General features: G+C 55.6%; 1 protein-coding gene across 4 annotated transcripts in view; it reads left to right on the forward strand.

Moving 5' to 3' along the window:
- Positions 1-15,892, forward strand: part of LOC144730157 (filamin-C-like) — a 58,787-nt gene extending 42,895 nt beyond the window's left edge. For all 4 annotated transcript variants that reach the window (XM_078610755.1, XM_078610757.1, XM_078610756.1 and 1 more), the window contains 19 exons: positions 292-539; positions 1,294-1,393; positions 1,635-1,775; positions 3,322-3,450; positions 3,773-3,946; positions 4,646-4,807; positions 5,533-5,736; positions 6,197-6,349; positions 6,577-6,699; positions 7,121-7,357; positions 8,238-8,504; positions 9,651-9,788; positions 10,311-10,426; positions 10,965-11,097; positions 11,550-11,726; positions 12,504-12,722; positions 13,872-14,059; positions 14,316-14,394; positions 15,321-15,892. In XM_078610755.1, the coding sequence (XP_078466881.1) occupies positions 292-539; positions 1,294-1,393; positions 1,635-1,775; positions 3,322-3,450; positions 3,773-3,946; positions 4,646-4,807; positions 5,533-5,736; positions 6,197-6,349; positions 6,577-6,699; positions 7,121-7,357; positions 8,238-8,504; positions 9,651-9,788; positions 10,311-10,426; positions 10,965-11,097; positions 11,550-11,726; positions 12,504-12,722; positions 13,872-14,059; positions 14,316-14,394; positions 15,321-15,508 (3,176 nt within the window). In that variant the 3' untranslated portion in view covers positions 15,509-15,892. The remainder of the gene's footprint in view (positions 1-291; positions 540-1,293; positions 1,394-1,634; positions 1,776-3,321; positions 3,451-3,772; positions 3,947-4,645; positions 4,808-5,532; positions 5,737-6,196; positions 6,350-6,576; positions 6,700-7,120; positions 7,358-8,237; positions 8,505-9,650; positions 9,789-10,310; positions 10,427-10,964; positions 11,098-11,549; positions 11,727-12,503; positions 12,723-13,871; positions 14,060-14,315; positions 14,395-15,320) is intronic.
- The last annotated feature ends 517 nt before the right edge of the window (positions 15,893-16,409 follow it).

The following is a 16,409-nucleotide window of genomic DNA, read 5'->3' on the forward strand; positions in this document are numbered from 1 at the left end:
TATGGGTGGGTAAGTGCATGGTCTGCAGTCTGGTGGTTGAGTGAGTGCATGGGTAGGTCAGTGTCTGTCAGACCAAGTTCGTAACTTGGGTGGAGGAATCAATGTGTGAAGACGTTGACATGAACGGCAACCGTGGCCATAGCAACAGGAGCGTGACGAGGACATATCATGGGAAAAATTATATCTCACGATACCAGCTTCCTCCTCAACAAGCGGACGATCCTGGGACAACTGGGGCAGGCGGTAACCTGAATCCCCCCCGCCCCTCGCCCCACCCCGCCCCCGTGCCAGGCGCCGGTGTGGGCCCCACGATCCAGATCAATGAGGAGACGGTGATCACGGTGGACGCCAAGGCGGCCGGCAAGGGCAAGGTGACGTGCTCGGTGTCCCGCCCCGACGGTGCCGAGCTGGACGTGGACGTGATGGAGAACCGCGATGGCACCTTCGACATCTACTACACGGCGCCCGAGCCGGGCAACTACACCATCACCGTGCGTTTCGGCGGCGAGCTGGTCCCCAACAGCCCCTTCCACGTGCTGGTACGACGAGGCGCGATCGCACCAACTAGTGCTGTGGGCGGCATGAGTGTGCGAACGTCACTGTGCCGGTTCTCGCCGCTGTGTGGCACGGCTCCCACGCGTGGTTCGGGTTGCACCGCACGTGGTTCGGCGCGATGCCCCAGACTCTGCTCCAAGTGGCAGGGGGACTCCGTGTGAGTCTACGAACGACTGTGAATCTCTATGCTTCCGTGTAATTGTATATGTCTCTGTGTGAGTCTATGGGTCTCTCTAATGTAAGTCTAATGGTATGTAAGTTTATGGTTCTCTATGTAAGTCAATGAGTCTCTTTGTGACCTTATGGATTTATATTTTAATTAGAGTCTCTTTTGTAAGTCTGTAGGTCAGTCTGATCCTACGTGACTCGTTTTAGTCTGTGGGTCTAAAAGCACCTCTACACTGAAGCATCGCCACAGGCTTCGGCCTCTTCACATTGTCTTTGAACTATGGCGCTGGACAAATTTACGTGCTTATTATTATTGTCATGGTGAAGCCAACGTATTGCAGTTTCTCAACGAATTCACCTGCATGCATAATCAAATGACCGGGGCTGCAGAATTTTCGTCTTCTCAACACGGAGCCCCGAGCTGCGACAGGACTCTCCAGCACGCTTTTTAAAGAGCGCTTCACGAAGCAATTTACGTGACGTTGCATACTTCCAACGACCCGAACGAAGCCAACGCTGCGTGAGGCTCGCCAAGACGATGTCCCCGCTTGTCTCTCTGTGCGTGTTCAGGCCACGGACCAGCCGCCCCGCGGCACAGACGCCACCCCCGGCGGGCTCCGGCCGTTTAACCTCGTCATCCCGTTCACCGTGCAGAAGGGGGAGATCACCGGTTTGCATACGCACACAATCGCACACACGCACTCTCGCATGCACACACTAGCACACGTGTACTCACAACCACCATTCGCCACTAAGTGGCACACACACACACTCTGTGCGTACATGTGCCAAAGGGGAGGGGTTTGGGGCTGGGTATTGATGGAGAGGAAGAGGAGTTGGGTGAGCATGATGTCACTTCTACTCCCCCCCACCTCTTGCTCCGTCCTGCTTCCTCCCTCCTCCTCATACAGGACAAGTCCGTATGCCGTCAGGAAAGACGGCACGCCCGGACATCACGGACAACAAGGACGGAACGGTGACGGTGAAGTACGCGCCAACCGAGCCCGGACTCCATGAGATGGAAATCAAGTATGACGGCAGCCACATCCCAGGTACCCCCCCGCACCGCAACCATGCCGCACTACACCATGCCACGTTATACACCACGTAGCAATATACAACACCAAACCACACTGCACTGCAACCACACCGCACAACACCGCTCCATGAGACACGGGTCATTGGTAATTTTTTTCTGTGAGACACCTCCGATATAAACAGTTGGCTATCCACGGTGCGAAATAATTTCCACATAAAAAACGTACATTTCTCCAGTAATTTGCCACGTTTTTTGTCCATCTCTTACTGGCCTCCACCCACTCTGATAGAGACGAGGGGCTTGTGCCCACAATGTAATCGGTGCTACGGGAGCTTAGAGAGAATGGTGATGCTCACGATGTCACCATACGATACGCTGTGGGCTGTAGAATACCGGATTCTTAAAATTGTATGACTCACTTGTTTTGCCTCTGCTTTAAAGCAAAAGCTGGAGTGTGTCTGATAATAGAATCAGGTCGCTGTGCATGATCGAGACCAGATTGGTTTAAGAGACCGGGCACAAGTTTGGGTCATGTCTTACTTTCCGGAGCATCTCTTAATCCGGAGAGGATGGCATTTTCTAGCCGGTTTGGCTGTGAGTCAAACGTGGCTCGGTTGGGATGGAGAATTTCAGATGAAATCACGCAACGCCCCATCATTCGGTCTGCCAGACACTGTTTCATCTCATCATCCACACTGCATTCAGCTGCCACCACACTGCAGGTCACAACAACAGAATAACTAACTCACCCACCCACTCACTATGCTCAGCAATTATGTTTAATCATACACCCCCCCTTCCACCCATTGCACTGTGAATAGAGCCATTACGAGCGACGTTCTACTCAATAATGTATGCCTTGCGCTGCTGCTGTGCGAGTGGCGATGCATTCTGTGTAAGCTGCGCCGCTCCCACACAGCTCAGCTCCCACACTACGACGCCGGTGTTGCGGTTGTGCTTATGTCAATAATTGATGCATAGAGGCGAATGCTGAACTGAACAGCAAGAGCGGCGAACCGATTTTGGTGGTAGAACGCTGCGGGGTCAGTGCGTATCGGAAGCTGCCGTGGTCGCGCAGCGATAGATTGCTCGATCGGAATCCACACGGCAACAACTCGGTGGGACCCTCCTGAAAAAAAGCCATGAGACTCTGTGAGGCTTTTCTGGGTAAGCAAGTGGAGTGATAATGATTAAAGTATGGATCTGAAACATTGACGAATAAATGAGAGCAAAAGGTGAAAAGTGCACAAAGAAGCAGAGAGGAAGATTGAGGAACACCTGAATCAGAGAACATGCACTGATGACAAGAGTGAGTGGACGTGGGCGGGACACGTCATGTCCAGAAGGGATGACGTGCCTGAGAGGACGTCCACAGCAGAGACGGAACGCCACGCTAGGCTCGTGCGCTGGCGGTGCTGGGGTGCATCCATGCATCATGGCGCCATGATTGCCGGCGAACAGCTTGGGGAGGTCTTCATCCAGTCGCGGATTGATCACGACTGTCAAAACGACCTGACTGTTGAACCCCGTGTCCACCCCCCCCCCACCACCTTGCACAGGGAGCCCCCTGCAGTTCTACGTGGACGCGGTAAATAGCGGAGTGGTGAGCGCCTTCGGGCCGGGGCTGTCCCATGGCGTGGCCAACAAGCCGGCCATCTTCACCATCATCACCAAGAACGCGGGCGAAGGTGACGTGCCCACTCACATGTGGAGCGATGACACGGGAACAGCGGAGACAGAGGCACGGGGACAGGGGAGACACGGGGACAGGGGAAAAACGGTAACAGGGAAGACGTGGAGACAGGTGAGACAAAGGGACCGGGGAAGAACTGGGACGGGAAAGACACAGGGGAGACATGGAGACGGAGGAACAGAGAGATGTCGACATTGGAACAGACACCACAGAGATGGGGGAACAAAGATACGGGGATCAGGCCGTGAGAGGCACGACTCTCACAAAGACCGCTCTAGACAATGACGCGCCCGTCCGTGTTTGTGTCCCGTCATCAGGAGGTCTCTCTCTGGCCGTGGAGGGGCCCTCCAAGGCGGAGATCTCCTGCAAGGACAACAAGGACGGCACGTGCACCGTATCCTACCTGCCCACCGCGCCCGGCGCCTACAGCATCATCGTCAAGTTCGACGACCAGCACATCCCGGGCAGCCCCTTCACCGCCAAGATCATCGGTACGAGCACAAACCTAGTTGAGGGAGAGTATTTTCACCCCTTCGAATTTGACCTCCGGGGTTACAATAATGAACGTTGTTTGGACCCCGGAGCAAAAAACGAGTACAGACGTTGCATAGGCATCTCTCAGGGCCTGCCGAGAATTACGTCTGCCACGTTTTGCAACTAAGGTCGAGGGAGTCAGCGCACCAGCTCTCCATCGCTCCATCTCTCCCGTTGATTTGTTCACGTGTTCATATCTGCTGCGCGGGGTCATGGTAACTCTCGTGACAGAGATCCGATGTAAATGAAACTCCTGTGGAAGGTCGTGCTACCATTGGGGACTCACCTGAGTGAAACCCGGCCATGTCGCACGCCCAGCATGTGAGTGGCATATTTTTGATGCTTGCATCACGCTCGTCTGCAGCTTACATGCACGTGTGTTCATACACGTGTGTGCGCTCTCAGGAGTGGTAGTGTAGTGGTTAGCGCTCTACGGTACGAATCTGGCGATCCGAGTTCGATTCCTGCTCACAGCCAATACCAGTGAAGATTATCTGAACATCGCCACTGGGGAGACAAAGGCGGCGGACGTAGTTCTTCCACCACCCCCTCGTATGTCGTGTTGGCCTTCATAGGTGCTCGCTAACAGCACTTTCCCAAACAGTCTGTTAAAGGCTATACGGGGGATCTTTGTCTTTGTGCGTGCGTGCGAGCAGGGGACGGCTCAGTGAGGACCACGCAGCTGAGCGTGGGCACCGCCACCGACGTCTCGCTCAAGATCCTCGAGTCGGACCTGAGCTCGCTCTCCTCCAGCATCTGCGCGCCGTCCGGCAAGGAGGAAGCCTGCCTGCTCAAGCGTCTGCCCAACGGACACATCGGTGGGGCTAGCACGTACTCGCTAGCGCGCACACAACCACACATGCACACACACATGCCGCCTCCGTCCGCTGCAGCACAGACACGACTCAAATACTTATTTGTTTTCCACTGGCACATCCAAGCCAGACCAGCCCGGAGCTGTCACCTTTTGAGTGGTTTTTCACTGCCGAGCCGTGAACAAACAGTGATTCGCTGGTGTCACAAGAAGACATCTGAATCTGGTCGAGCGGAGCCAGGGATGGGGCTAATGATGCTGTAGCCGGTATAATCCGCACTCGGCATCACCGCATCATCTCGTTCACCGCTTGTGACGTCGGTACGCTTTGAGGACACTTGTGGAATACAGCTCCGACGTTTCTCGACGTCACATGTTCCGTGAGCGGCACGGCTCGGCATTTGCAGTGCAAAAATAACACTGGTGCCACCAGAGGTGTGCCGGGATGACCCAGCACGGCTCTGGCACGGCTCACATCTGACAGTGGAAAAGCAATTTATCATGATGTAAATAGCCACACGATGTGGCTGCCACCTTGGTGGATGTCGGTGGATGATGACGGCAGCTATGGGATTGGATATTGATGGCTATCAGGGAGGATGTCAGTGGATGTCCATGGCTCAATTCGGTGGCTGTCAGGGGGGACGTCAATCTATGTCGGTAGGTGGGGATGGACAATGCCTGCGGACCCACCGTAGTGACGCGTGCATCATGGCGTGCGTTGCCCAGGGATCTCGTTCACGCCGCGCGAGGCAGGCGAGCACATGGTGAGCGTGCGCAAGGGCGAGCGCCACGTGGCCAACAGCCCATTCCGCATCACCGTGGGGCCGTCAGACATCGGTGACGCGGCCAAGGTGAAGGCCTGGGGACGCGGCCTCTCCGAGGGACGCACCTATGAGGTCGCCGAGTTCGTGGTGGACACGCGCGGCGCTGGTGAGTGGGCACGTGTGTATGTGTACACGTGTGTGTGTGTTTACATGTGTGTGTATGGGGAGCGGTGACCTGGTTGTCAGCGTACTACACTGACTGAAGCTGGCGACCCGAGTTTAATTCCTGCTCACGATCAATTATGGTGAATATTTGAACCGGTCCTGGGCCTCTCCTAGGTCACCTAAGTCTGAAATGAGTACCTGCTTTGGTGTGTAAACATCAGCACCGGGGAGACAAAGGCGGCCGGAAGTGGTTCTGGCCACCCACCCCCTCGAGTGCCTTTACCGGCCTTCATAGGTGCTCGTGAACAGGAGTTGCCCCCCCACATTCTATAACGGCTATACGGGGGATCTTTGTCTTTGTGTGAATGTGTGTGTGTGGATTGGGACACAACCCCCGTGCACGGCACGGGCTCCCTGGCCACGTTGCCACCGCTCTGACGGTCCGCTCGTTAATCGCCCAGGTTACGGGGGCCTGGGCCTGTCCATCGAGGGCCCCAGCAAGGTGGACATCAACTGCGAGGACCAGGAGGACGGCACGTGCCGCGTCACCTACTGCCCCACAGAGCCCGGCACCTACATCATCAATATTAAGTTCTCCGACCAGCACGTGCCCGGTACAGGCTCCGCTACACGGCACCGCGTGGGGTGGTACGAGCAGTAGAGTGTGACACTGCGTGCGTGCGTGTGAATGAAACATCGCCACTGGGGAGACAAAGGCGGCCGAGCATGGTGCTGCCCACGCACACATTCATGTGCTGTGCCGACCTTAATATGTGCTCGCTAACAGCACGTGCCCCTATTGAAGGCTACACGGGGGACCTTTGTCTCTGTGTGTGAGCAGGGAGTCCATTTTCGGTGAAGGTATCAGGCGAGGGCCGCATGAAGGAGAGCATCACGCGGCGCCGCCAAGCACCGTCCATCGCCACCGTGGGGTCCACCTGCGACCTCAACCTCAAGATCCCCGGTAAGGAGTGCGGGGGGGGGGGGGAGCGGTGGCCACCACGACGCATCTCATGATCCTCCCGCCCCCACCCCTTCCTCGGTTCAATACCTCGTCATGATCGTAACAATTACACACGATGTATATAATAGGTAAAGGTGCGGCCAAAATCATCTCACCGGAATCGTAGTATGGCACGCACAACCCTTCCCTACTGCCTGGCCTAACACGACGCATACGAATCCACCATAACCCTAACGTGATACATAAAAATCCACCTATTGCTGTACTGAACTGCTGTGCTCCCAGTCTGCCTCTGCACCTTTACAAACCTATGCCGGTCGGCCAGGTTCTGTAACCTCTACCATGGCCCCGGACGGAGTGCAGAGGCCTTCATCCAGCGGTGAGATTAACGGAAGGGGCCCGTGCGTTTTATCCGCCGCAGGGAACTGGTTTCAGATGGTGTCGGCGCAGGACCGGCTGACGCGCACGTTTACGCGCAGCAGCCACACATACACGCGCACGGAGCGCACGGAGATCAGCAAGACGCGCGGCGGGGAGACAAAGCGGGAGGTGCGCGTGGAGGAGTCCACGCAGGTGGGCGGCGGCGAGCCGCCGTCCTTCCCCGCTGTCTTCGGGGACCTCATCGGCCGCGACACGCGCTCGCCCTTCCGTCCCGACGGTGAGCCGCGGCGCTAGCACTGGCACCGCTGTTTCGTGTGTATGTGTACACTCATGTGCATACGCATGTGTGCGTATGCGTGCATGTATGTGCATGTGTGTGTGGTGCCAGGAGTGGTGCTGGCCAACCTGTGTGGTACCACAGTGGTTAGTGCACTGTGCTAAGAACCAAGTGACCCGATTGCCATCCACACTCACAGCCTATAACAGTGGTGATTATTTGAACCGGACCTGGGCCTCCTCTAGGTCGACTCAGCCTTGAGTACCTGGAGTGGTGTATAAAGGTCAGCGCTAGGGAGACAAAGGTGACAGGGCGTGGTGCTAGCTAACCACCCCGTCGTATGCCTTGCCAGCCTTTATTGGTGCTCGCTAACAGCAATTGCCCCAACAGTCCGTTAAGGCTATAGGGTGGTCTTTGTATTTGTCGTGTTGCCAAATATAGTGGCACAGTGGGGAGCACAGATGGTGCATCTGTCAGTCATCTCAGTCAGTTAACCCATAACACTTGGGTCTGTCCTGTAACCATGTGACCTCAAGGTGCATATAGCCTGACACAAGCGCTGTGGTGATGTCACCGCCACTTATTGGCGAATGACGGCCGTTGTAGTTTCGTGTATGTGATCAGAACTAAGTCCCATCAGTTAGCTCCTTTGGCAAGCAAGGCTGAATTGGCTGGGTCGTATAGCCCATGTGCCCATCCACTGCACGCTCAAGCAGATTCTGTTGTGCCGGATAAAGGAGGCTACACGGCGCAGATCTGGGCGTTGCTTTGTCTCTCGGCGCGATCCTAAGCGCGTGTCTCCCCCACAATGCACTTTTAAGCCCCGCGTCCGAATATGCAGCGTGCTAACCGTCCGGCGCCGCCGCTCCCCCGCTCGCAGAGGCCGGCACGTACGAGCTGACAGCACAGGTGACGAGCCCCGGTGGGCGCACGGAGGAAGCCGAGATCGTAGAGGGCGACGACGGCACATACAGCGTGCGCTTCGTACCGCGCGAGACCGGCGCGCACACCGTCGCCGTGCGCTACCGCGGGCAGCACGTGCCCGGCAGCCCCTTCCAGTTCACGGTGGGGCCGCTCGGAGAGGGAGGCCCCAACAAGGTGCGCGCCAGCGGGCCGGGGCTGGAGCGAGGGGAGGCCGGCATGCCGGGTGAGTGTGCATATTCGCGCGTGTGTGCACACGTGCAATAGCGATACTCTCATCTTATATTAAAGAGCGCCTTAAATGGAGGTGCTTCGTGTGATTTTAAAATGGTACGAGACAAATTATTTACATGGCAGGGGCGTGCAAGAGATGAGGAATGGGTGACCACAATAGAGGGTACGTAGGGGTAAGGGAAGGGTAGGGGAGGGAAGGAATGGAGGGGGTGAGGGGAGGGAAGAGGAAGAGAATGGGCAATGGTAGCCTTCTTATAGCGCAAGGATATCACGAAGAAAGGCACCGCTGGGTTTCAGACACGATGTGCAGTAGTGTTCACACTGGGGGGTGATGTTGCTCTGTGGTTTAGCCAAGGTGCACCTCCGGTGGCAGCTATCCCTGTGTATCCCAAGGCTATCATCGTGACGGATGACCCCACTGTGTTTCACAGACACAGGCGGCAGTCGTTTTCGTAGTCGGGGGGCCATGTTGCTGTGCGTGTCATCCCAATTGAGTCGTTTGCGGTGTAATTTTATGAATCTGGCAGAGTTGGACCATGACGCCGGCACACAGAGTCCGCTATGAAGCAGGTGACATGTAGTCTTTTTTGGTTAATGTATACCACGGTAATAACCAGGGATGCTTGATGCATTTGAATCACGAAACGCTAGACCGCTGGGCCGTGCAATCCATCACAAATCTATAACTTCACACCTGTGAAGAAACTTATAAAAAACATGACATTATATTTCAGAGTGTTGACATTTCCCACCAACGTCGATCATAATCGGCCATTTTCATTCCGCTGCTGGATGAAGGCCTCCCCAAGACGCCGTCACCTCTCATGATCCTGGGGTGCAAGAATCCGCCCAGCACCCACGCTCGCACTGAGCTCGAAGCTCGATCCCGAGCATCGGCTGTCACTCACGCAACATTCAGTTGTCCATTGAGAAGAGCGTTGGACGCTCTTCAGAGCTCGGTGGGGGGGCCTCTATGCGAAGGACTCCGTGCAGACGGAGGCGAAGCCACGGCCGTTTGACCACGCTAGCGCTGCTAGTTTTAATTTTGCCCGCTTGCTAGAGACTCATTAACACCGTTGCCACAGCCTCCATTAACACTCCCCCCTCCGTAATGTCGTGTCACCTCCCCCCCACACAGCGGAGTTCAGCATCTGGACGCGGGAGGCGGGGGCTGGGGGGCTCTCCATCGCCATCGAGGGCCCTAGCAAGGCCGAGATCTCATTTGAGGATCGCAAGGACGGCTCCTGCGGGGTCTCTTACGTCGTCACCGAACCCGGTGAGTTAATCGTCAACCTCATCGTCGCCGTCATCATTATCATAATAATAATTTAAATCAGCAGCAGCTGCATCATCACCCTCGTGTGAATACCACTGTATGAAAATGAAGAATAGGTTTTACATTCTTTGATATTGGCTAAAAGGTCCCAAAGACTTAAATATAAATGTCGGCTTCTTTGAAGTTGAAACCCTGGGACGACAGTTGGGTGTTTGGGTAGGACGATAGACTAGAGTTTGGAGGTTGGAGTTGGGGTTGAGTTTTGGGTTAGGAAGCCTCGGTTATGGCTATGGTTAGGGCGAGAAGGAGTTAGGGATTAGTGGTTTAGGCTCGGGCTAGGTTAGGGGTTCGAGCGAGGATTCGAAGTTCTGGATCAAGCGGTTGGTGCTCGAGTTAGAGTTGCAGTTATGGTTATTGTATTAGGCACAGTGGTGACATCCCTCACACTCACCCTCACTCTCTCCCTCCCAGCCTCACACTCACCCTCACGACCACACTCTCATCCTGTCTCCGTCCCCACAGGCGACTACGAGGTGTCCATCCGGTTCAATGACGAGCACATCCCCGACTCGCCCTTCACAGTGCCTGTGTCGGTGCCATCCGAGGAGGCCAGGCGCCTCACCGTAGCCAGCCTGCAGGTGAGCCACCCGTCCCTCAGGGCTCGTGGTCAGATTGTGGGTGAGCCGGCTGCACCTCCAGCCGGGCGACAGCGGCCGACCGAGGTTCAACGATGTCCTAATCCTCACGTGACCTCGACGTTCATTAGACCCCGGCCTCGACCCCCCGGCCCAGGTGGCCCCAGCGCCGCCGCACGGTCACCAAGCGGTGACGGTGTCAGATGAGGCAATCGGCGTCATAGACACCCGTCAGCCGAGCGACTCGACGCTTCGCATTCCGTGTTTACGATGTTGAGCTGATCGGCGATTGTAGTCACGTCGAGCTTTGCAGACGCCACTGCCGCCGCGCCTCAGCGATTTTATTTTTTAAATAAACAATCGAGGCCTTAGGCCACGTCACAAAGTCATCCGCGGTCATCCCGTATGCGCGGCGTGGGGTGACGATAACAACACCGGCGATATCGCCCGACACGGGGGTGAGACCCGGCCAACGAGCTTGCTACCGTCCCTACGTCCTCGCCCCTAACGCGTCCTCCGCATTATGCCTCTCTCCCCACAGGAATCGGGGCTCAAGATAAACCAGCCGGCATCGTTTGCGGTGCAGCTGAATGGCGCGCGCGGCTCCCTCGACGCCAAGATGCTGTCTCCATCAGGCGCCCTGGAGGCCTGCAGCATCACAGAGATCGACGCAGGTGAGGACTCCGCACGGGCAAGGGGTGATGGGCGATCTGGGGATGCCTTTGTCCAGCAGTGGATTTAGCATGGCTGATGGTGATGGCGACGAAGGTTCCGGTGCTCACGATCATGGTGCCACCATCTAAAGAAAGTTGTTGAGTGGGTGAGCGACATGGAGTGGAGACGGAGGTGAAGTCGAGAGAAATGAGGTAGAGGTTGGAGACGGGGACAAGATTATTGAGGATCTTGAAGACAGTGAAGAGAGAAAAAGAGATGTAGATAACTGAAAGACAATCACAGAGAGAAACAGCAACACAGGAAGAGACAGTGAAACAGACACAGTGGGTTGAGCGAGTTCACGGAGGATCGCGATAGTCGCAGCACCTTATGCCGAGCGCTTGCCACTACTCACCGCCAGTTGTTTAATCCACCCCACGCCTCCGGTCCCTGTGCCGCGTTCCGCACGCAGACAAGTTCGCGGTGCGGTTCCTGCCCAGGGAGAACGGCACGCACAGCGTGGAGGTGAAGTTCAATGGGAGCCACATCCCCGGCAGCCCCTTCCGCGTGCGCGTCGGCGACCCTGGCCAGACCGGCGACCCCAGCCTCGTGTCGGTGTATGGAGCCGGGCTCGAGGGCGGCACCACTGGTACGGCCATGCCGGCATGGCTCGGCAGCACACACTGGCACGGATGGGTTGGGATCACAACGGAACGTGTGGGATCAAGACGGATGCTCTGGCACCCGCGGGAGTCACGTGGATTGATAGTGGCACGCATTGCACACACTGGCTTGAGTTGGTTCACAGTAGCACACATTTGCACATAGCGACGTATGGAGCATGTATATGTGTGTTGAAGTTCTTTCGCACCGTACGTAGCCATCCGTACTTATCAGAGGTGACATACATTGGCACACGCTGGCACTCTGGAGCATACCGGAGAACAAGGGGAGATGCTGACAAACACGGGTTGTTTAATACTGGCAAGAAAGGTCCCATATTGTAGCTGCTCACCCCGAGCTATACATTCCCTGATAGTGCATTGTCTTTGTGCTGTTCGCCTTTTGGCGTTCTCTGGTCTAACACTTTGAGACTCGGCTCAAAAGAAAGCTGTCTCTGGTGTGGACCAATCGGTTTGAAAGACAATGCATATATTATCAGAGCAGGTTTTTTTGTATGCATGGTACATATGGTTAATGCAGACAGATTCCTTGAAAAAGGATTCTGTTTGGTGTTTTAATATCTTAACACCTGTTTCATTGCCAGAAAGGTAAAACCTATTGTTAAACACGGGTTTGCACCGGCATATGTTGAATCAAAATGGCGCGCAGCGACAGCGACGCGATTTCAGCGGCAATGCACGTGTGGAATATTGACCCGGTGCGTGACGGTGCTTGCGGTGGCCCGCGTTGGCCGGGGGTGCAGGCTCACCAGCGGAATTCGTGGTGGACACGCGGCGTGCCGGCGCCGGCGCCCTGGCCGTCACGGTGGAGGGGCCCTCCAAGGCTAAGTTGGACTGCGTGGAGAGCTCCGAGGGCTACCGCGTCAACTACACACCCATGGCGCCCGGCACCTACAACATCTCCGTCAAGTACGGCGGTCCCGGCCACGTACCCGGCAGCCCCTACAAGGCCAAGGTCACAGGTTCGTGCGAGTATGGGAAATATGGCCGCCACGATGTGCAAGTTAGGGCTACGAGGATTTGTCGACCGTCGATCGTAATCGCCTACTTTGTTACTCCGGCACCGTTAAAATCGAAGGCCGGAAACCCCCAACAAGCCACGCCTAGCGTGGCGCGGCTGACGGTGATGCCGATTTTGTTACCGAGCCCTGCCCATCACCTCCCATCCAGCGGCACATGTGGCAGCAGGCGAGACTTTTTCCTCAACTGTTTCTGTGTTATCCGATTAGTCGAGCGATCAAACCCATAATCGTTGGAGTGATCAGTTACTCATGTAATCGCATTACAGCCCAGCTCTTGTGTAAAGATGAGATTTATTCAATTCTCAACACCCCTCAATGAAAATAAATATAATTTAGTTTACGTGTTATTCACACGATCGTTCTTATAGCGCAAGGGTTACCGTAAAGGAAGGTGCTGCTGTGTTTCCCAACAATCTTTAGTATTTTAGCAGTAGGGGGGCAATGTTGCCGTGTGCAATCCCAATTAGGTAATCTGCAGATCATTTTTCCCATGCACCTGCACGCAACGGCCTACTAAGTACATGTATAAATGCACCACTCTTATAACTGAGGTTACCATCGAATGGCTATCATGAATGACGTCGTGGGATCTTTAACGTCCACACTGTGAAGCAAACGGCACGCATTTTATGGTTTCTAAACCAGCAGTATTGACCAGGGCAGCCTGCCGATATCGAACCGCGAACCTCTGCAGCAAGTGGTGAGAGTGTGCTACCACTGGGCTGCACCACTGCCCCAAAGTTGCACGACGAGTTTTTGCGCTATCCATTCCACGGGGCGGATGACCCTGACACCGCCGCGTTCACCAGCACTCACAGATCTCACCCACTGCATCTCATTGACTGCCGAGTAAAGTGAGTGGGCTTGGGCGGGACGTGTCGCGGGGCGGTGGGGGGGGCCGATGGGCGGTGGTGTAGACTTATGAGAGCGCGGTGGCAGCACAAGGAAGGAACGCGCCCCGACCATTCGGAATTCCAGTTCGTGTATGGGCCATTTAGGGTTGAGTTCACACCGGAGCAGCGTCGAGGAGCGACGGTGGCTCGTGCAGACACACTCGTGACCCTTGCCCCTCCCGCCCCCCCGCCCCAGGCCCTCGCCTCGCAGGAGGCCACAGCTCGCACGAGACGTCCACGGTGCTGGTGGAGACGGTCACCAAGTCATCCTCGAAGGCCTCCTCCTCAACAGCCGCTGTGGCCACCACCTCGTCGTCCTCATCGTCAGCGAGCGCCCTCACAGGGACGGTGTCCGCCACCAGGTTCACGTCCGACGCGACCAAGGTGCGTGATGACTGTGCCTCCCGGCCGAGCTAAGGGAGATATCTCTCTCCCTCCCGCTCTCTTTATTACAACAGAGGTTCAGAGAATCGATGCATTATGGCCGTCCATCCGTGTGTCTGTAACGTGGGCTCATGGTAACGGGACAAGCAGCAACCTCTGACATTCAGAAGGTTACGTGTGAGCCGAGGAGAGCATGATGAGAGCGGCGCCGAGGGAGAGTGTGAATGACGGGACGTGCGTGCCTGCCTTGCCGTAGGTGGTGGCGCGGGGACCTGGGCTGACAAAGGCCTACACGGCACAGAAGAACACCTTCACTGTGGATTGCAGCAACGCCGGTGAGACCCCCGTGTGCTCACACACCTTGAGTTGATGTGTGCGTATTGCTTCAATGGCTCCGAAGATTTGCGACTGTGTGGTCTCACACAGAGACTTGTAGAGGTTCACTCATGTGTGGCCTCACATAGAGACTCATTGACTCAGAGACCCACAGACTCACTTAGAGATCGACAGACTCACATAGAGCCCATAGAGGTTAATGACTCTGTGGTCGACACTCTGGTCAGTGGTTCTGCAATGGCATGCTGGGACTTCTACGAATCTCTAGCGTGAAGGTGGCAGTGGGTGGATCTGTCAGGCGGTGCGCCGGTTCGAGCTTCCACCAAACCTCGTATTCAAGTCAGAGATTCCATCCTGCTGAGGTACTTGAGTGGGCTCGGCGATGGTCAGGTTGCTTGTTCGGAGTTCTCGGTGTTAAAATAAAGACAAACTCAACACAGACACAGCTCTTCTCTACTAGCTAGATGTACATGTAGCCTGTAGCTCTGTTATCTGCTTAATAAGGGAGAACAGTAATGCACATGCATGGATCCTGCAACACTTTCCAACATGCGAGTCCCTAAATCCAACCTCTCTCACCGACTCATTCATCTTCCTCCCGCTCACACCATGCCAAGCCCCCCCCCTTTCCCAAAGATAAAGAACCCCCCCCCCCCCCCCGATAGACAGGGCAAGTTCTGTTAGCAAGCACTTATAAAGCTTGGCAGGGCACACAAGGGGATGGGTGGCCAGCACCACGCCCGGTCGCCTTTGTCTCCCCAGTGCTGAGGTTTTACATACCACACCAGGTGCTCATTAAAGAATGAGTCAACCTAGTGAAAGGCCATGATTAGTTCAGATTTTGGCCACTCGAGCCGTCGGGTTCGTAGCGCAACGCACTAACCACTATGCCACCACTCTTCCGCCCGCCTCCCACCCCCCAAAGGTACCAATATGCTGATGGTGGGGGTGCATGGGCCCCGCACGCCGTGCGAGGAAGTGCACGTGAAGCACATGGGCAACCGTGTCTACAATGTCACCTACATGGTGAAGGAAAAGGGCGACTATGTCCTCATCGTCAAGTGGGGCGACGACGGCATCCCCGGCAGCCCCTTCCACGTCACCGTGCCCTAGGGCGGTGCCGGTGGCCACCAGTGGAACACGGGGCCGGGCAGCTACGGCTAGGGTTCGCTGCGACGACAATACGGCGATGATGATGATAGTGCGACGACGATACCGCGACGCGTTTCCGTACGGACGATGCCATCCGCGATATCCGTATCGCCCATTTGGTAGAATGTCACCGTGATTGTCGTAACTCAATTTATTTTATTTGTTGACGAAATATTTTAAAGATTTTTTTTGTATTTATCACGGTTGCTGAGCACAGCCCCCAAGCCCCCCCTCCTCCAAGGCACCATAATTAAAGATCCCAAGTAACCAGCTCGTCGTGCCCATTACTGTAAATCAGTACTTTGCAAAATGTTTTCTGGAGGTATTAAAGGCATGATGATCGTACCACACCGTGTCCGCGTTACTTCACGACTCATTGCGCGACGGGCAGCACGTGCGTCCTGCACGTCACAGGATCGTCAAGTGGTGATGATGGAACTACTCACGGCAGTGGTGCAGATTGAATTACTCGCGGCAGGCTTTCGCTGAATGTAGAATGTGGTGAAGTGATCTGTACTCTCTTTAGAAGTGCAGTAAAAGCACAAACACTATAGAATTAAATCGTGAACTAGGATTGGAGGTTACGACAAACTAATATCGTGATACAGGTAGGAACAAAAGTTCCACACTGCCCACCAGGGTTTATTTGTCTGTCTGTGGTGCATACATATATATATAATATAAACAGCTCTTTGATTGGTGGAGACCGACTGCCGGGTACGGAGGGGGGAGGTGCCTAAGAGAGGAGGGTCAGGGGAGGGGCCTAAGGAAGGGGGGAGTCAGGAGAGGGGCCTGCGGGAGGGGGGGTCAGGGGAGGGGCCTAAGGGTATGGGGGGGGTGGTCAGGGGAGGGGCCTAAGGGA

Source organism: Lampetra planeri, chromosome 34 (assembly GCF_965212315.1).
Source record: "Lampetra planeri chromosome 34, kcLamPlan1.2.h2, whole genome shotgun sequence".
Classification (NCBI taxonomy): Eukaryota; Metazoa; Chordata; class Hyperoartia; order Petromyzontiformes; family Petromyzontidae; genus Lampetra; species Lampetra planeri.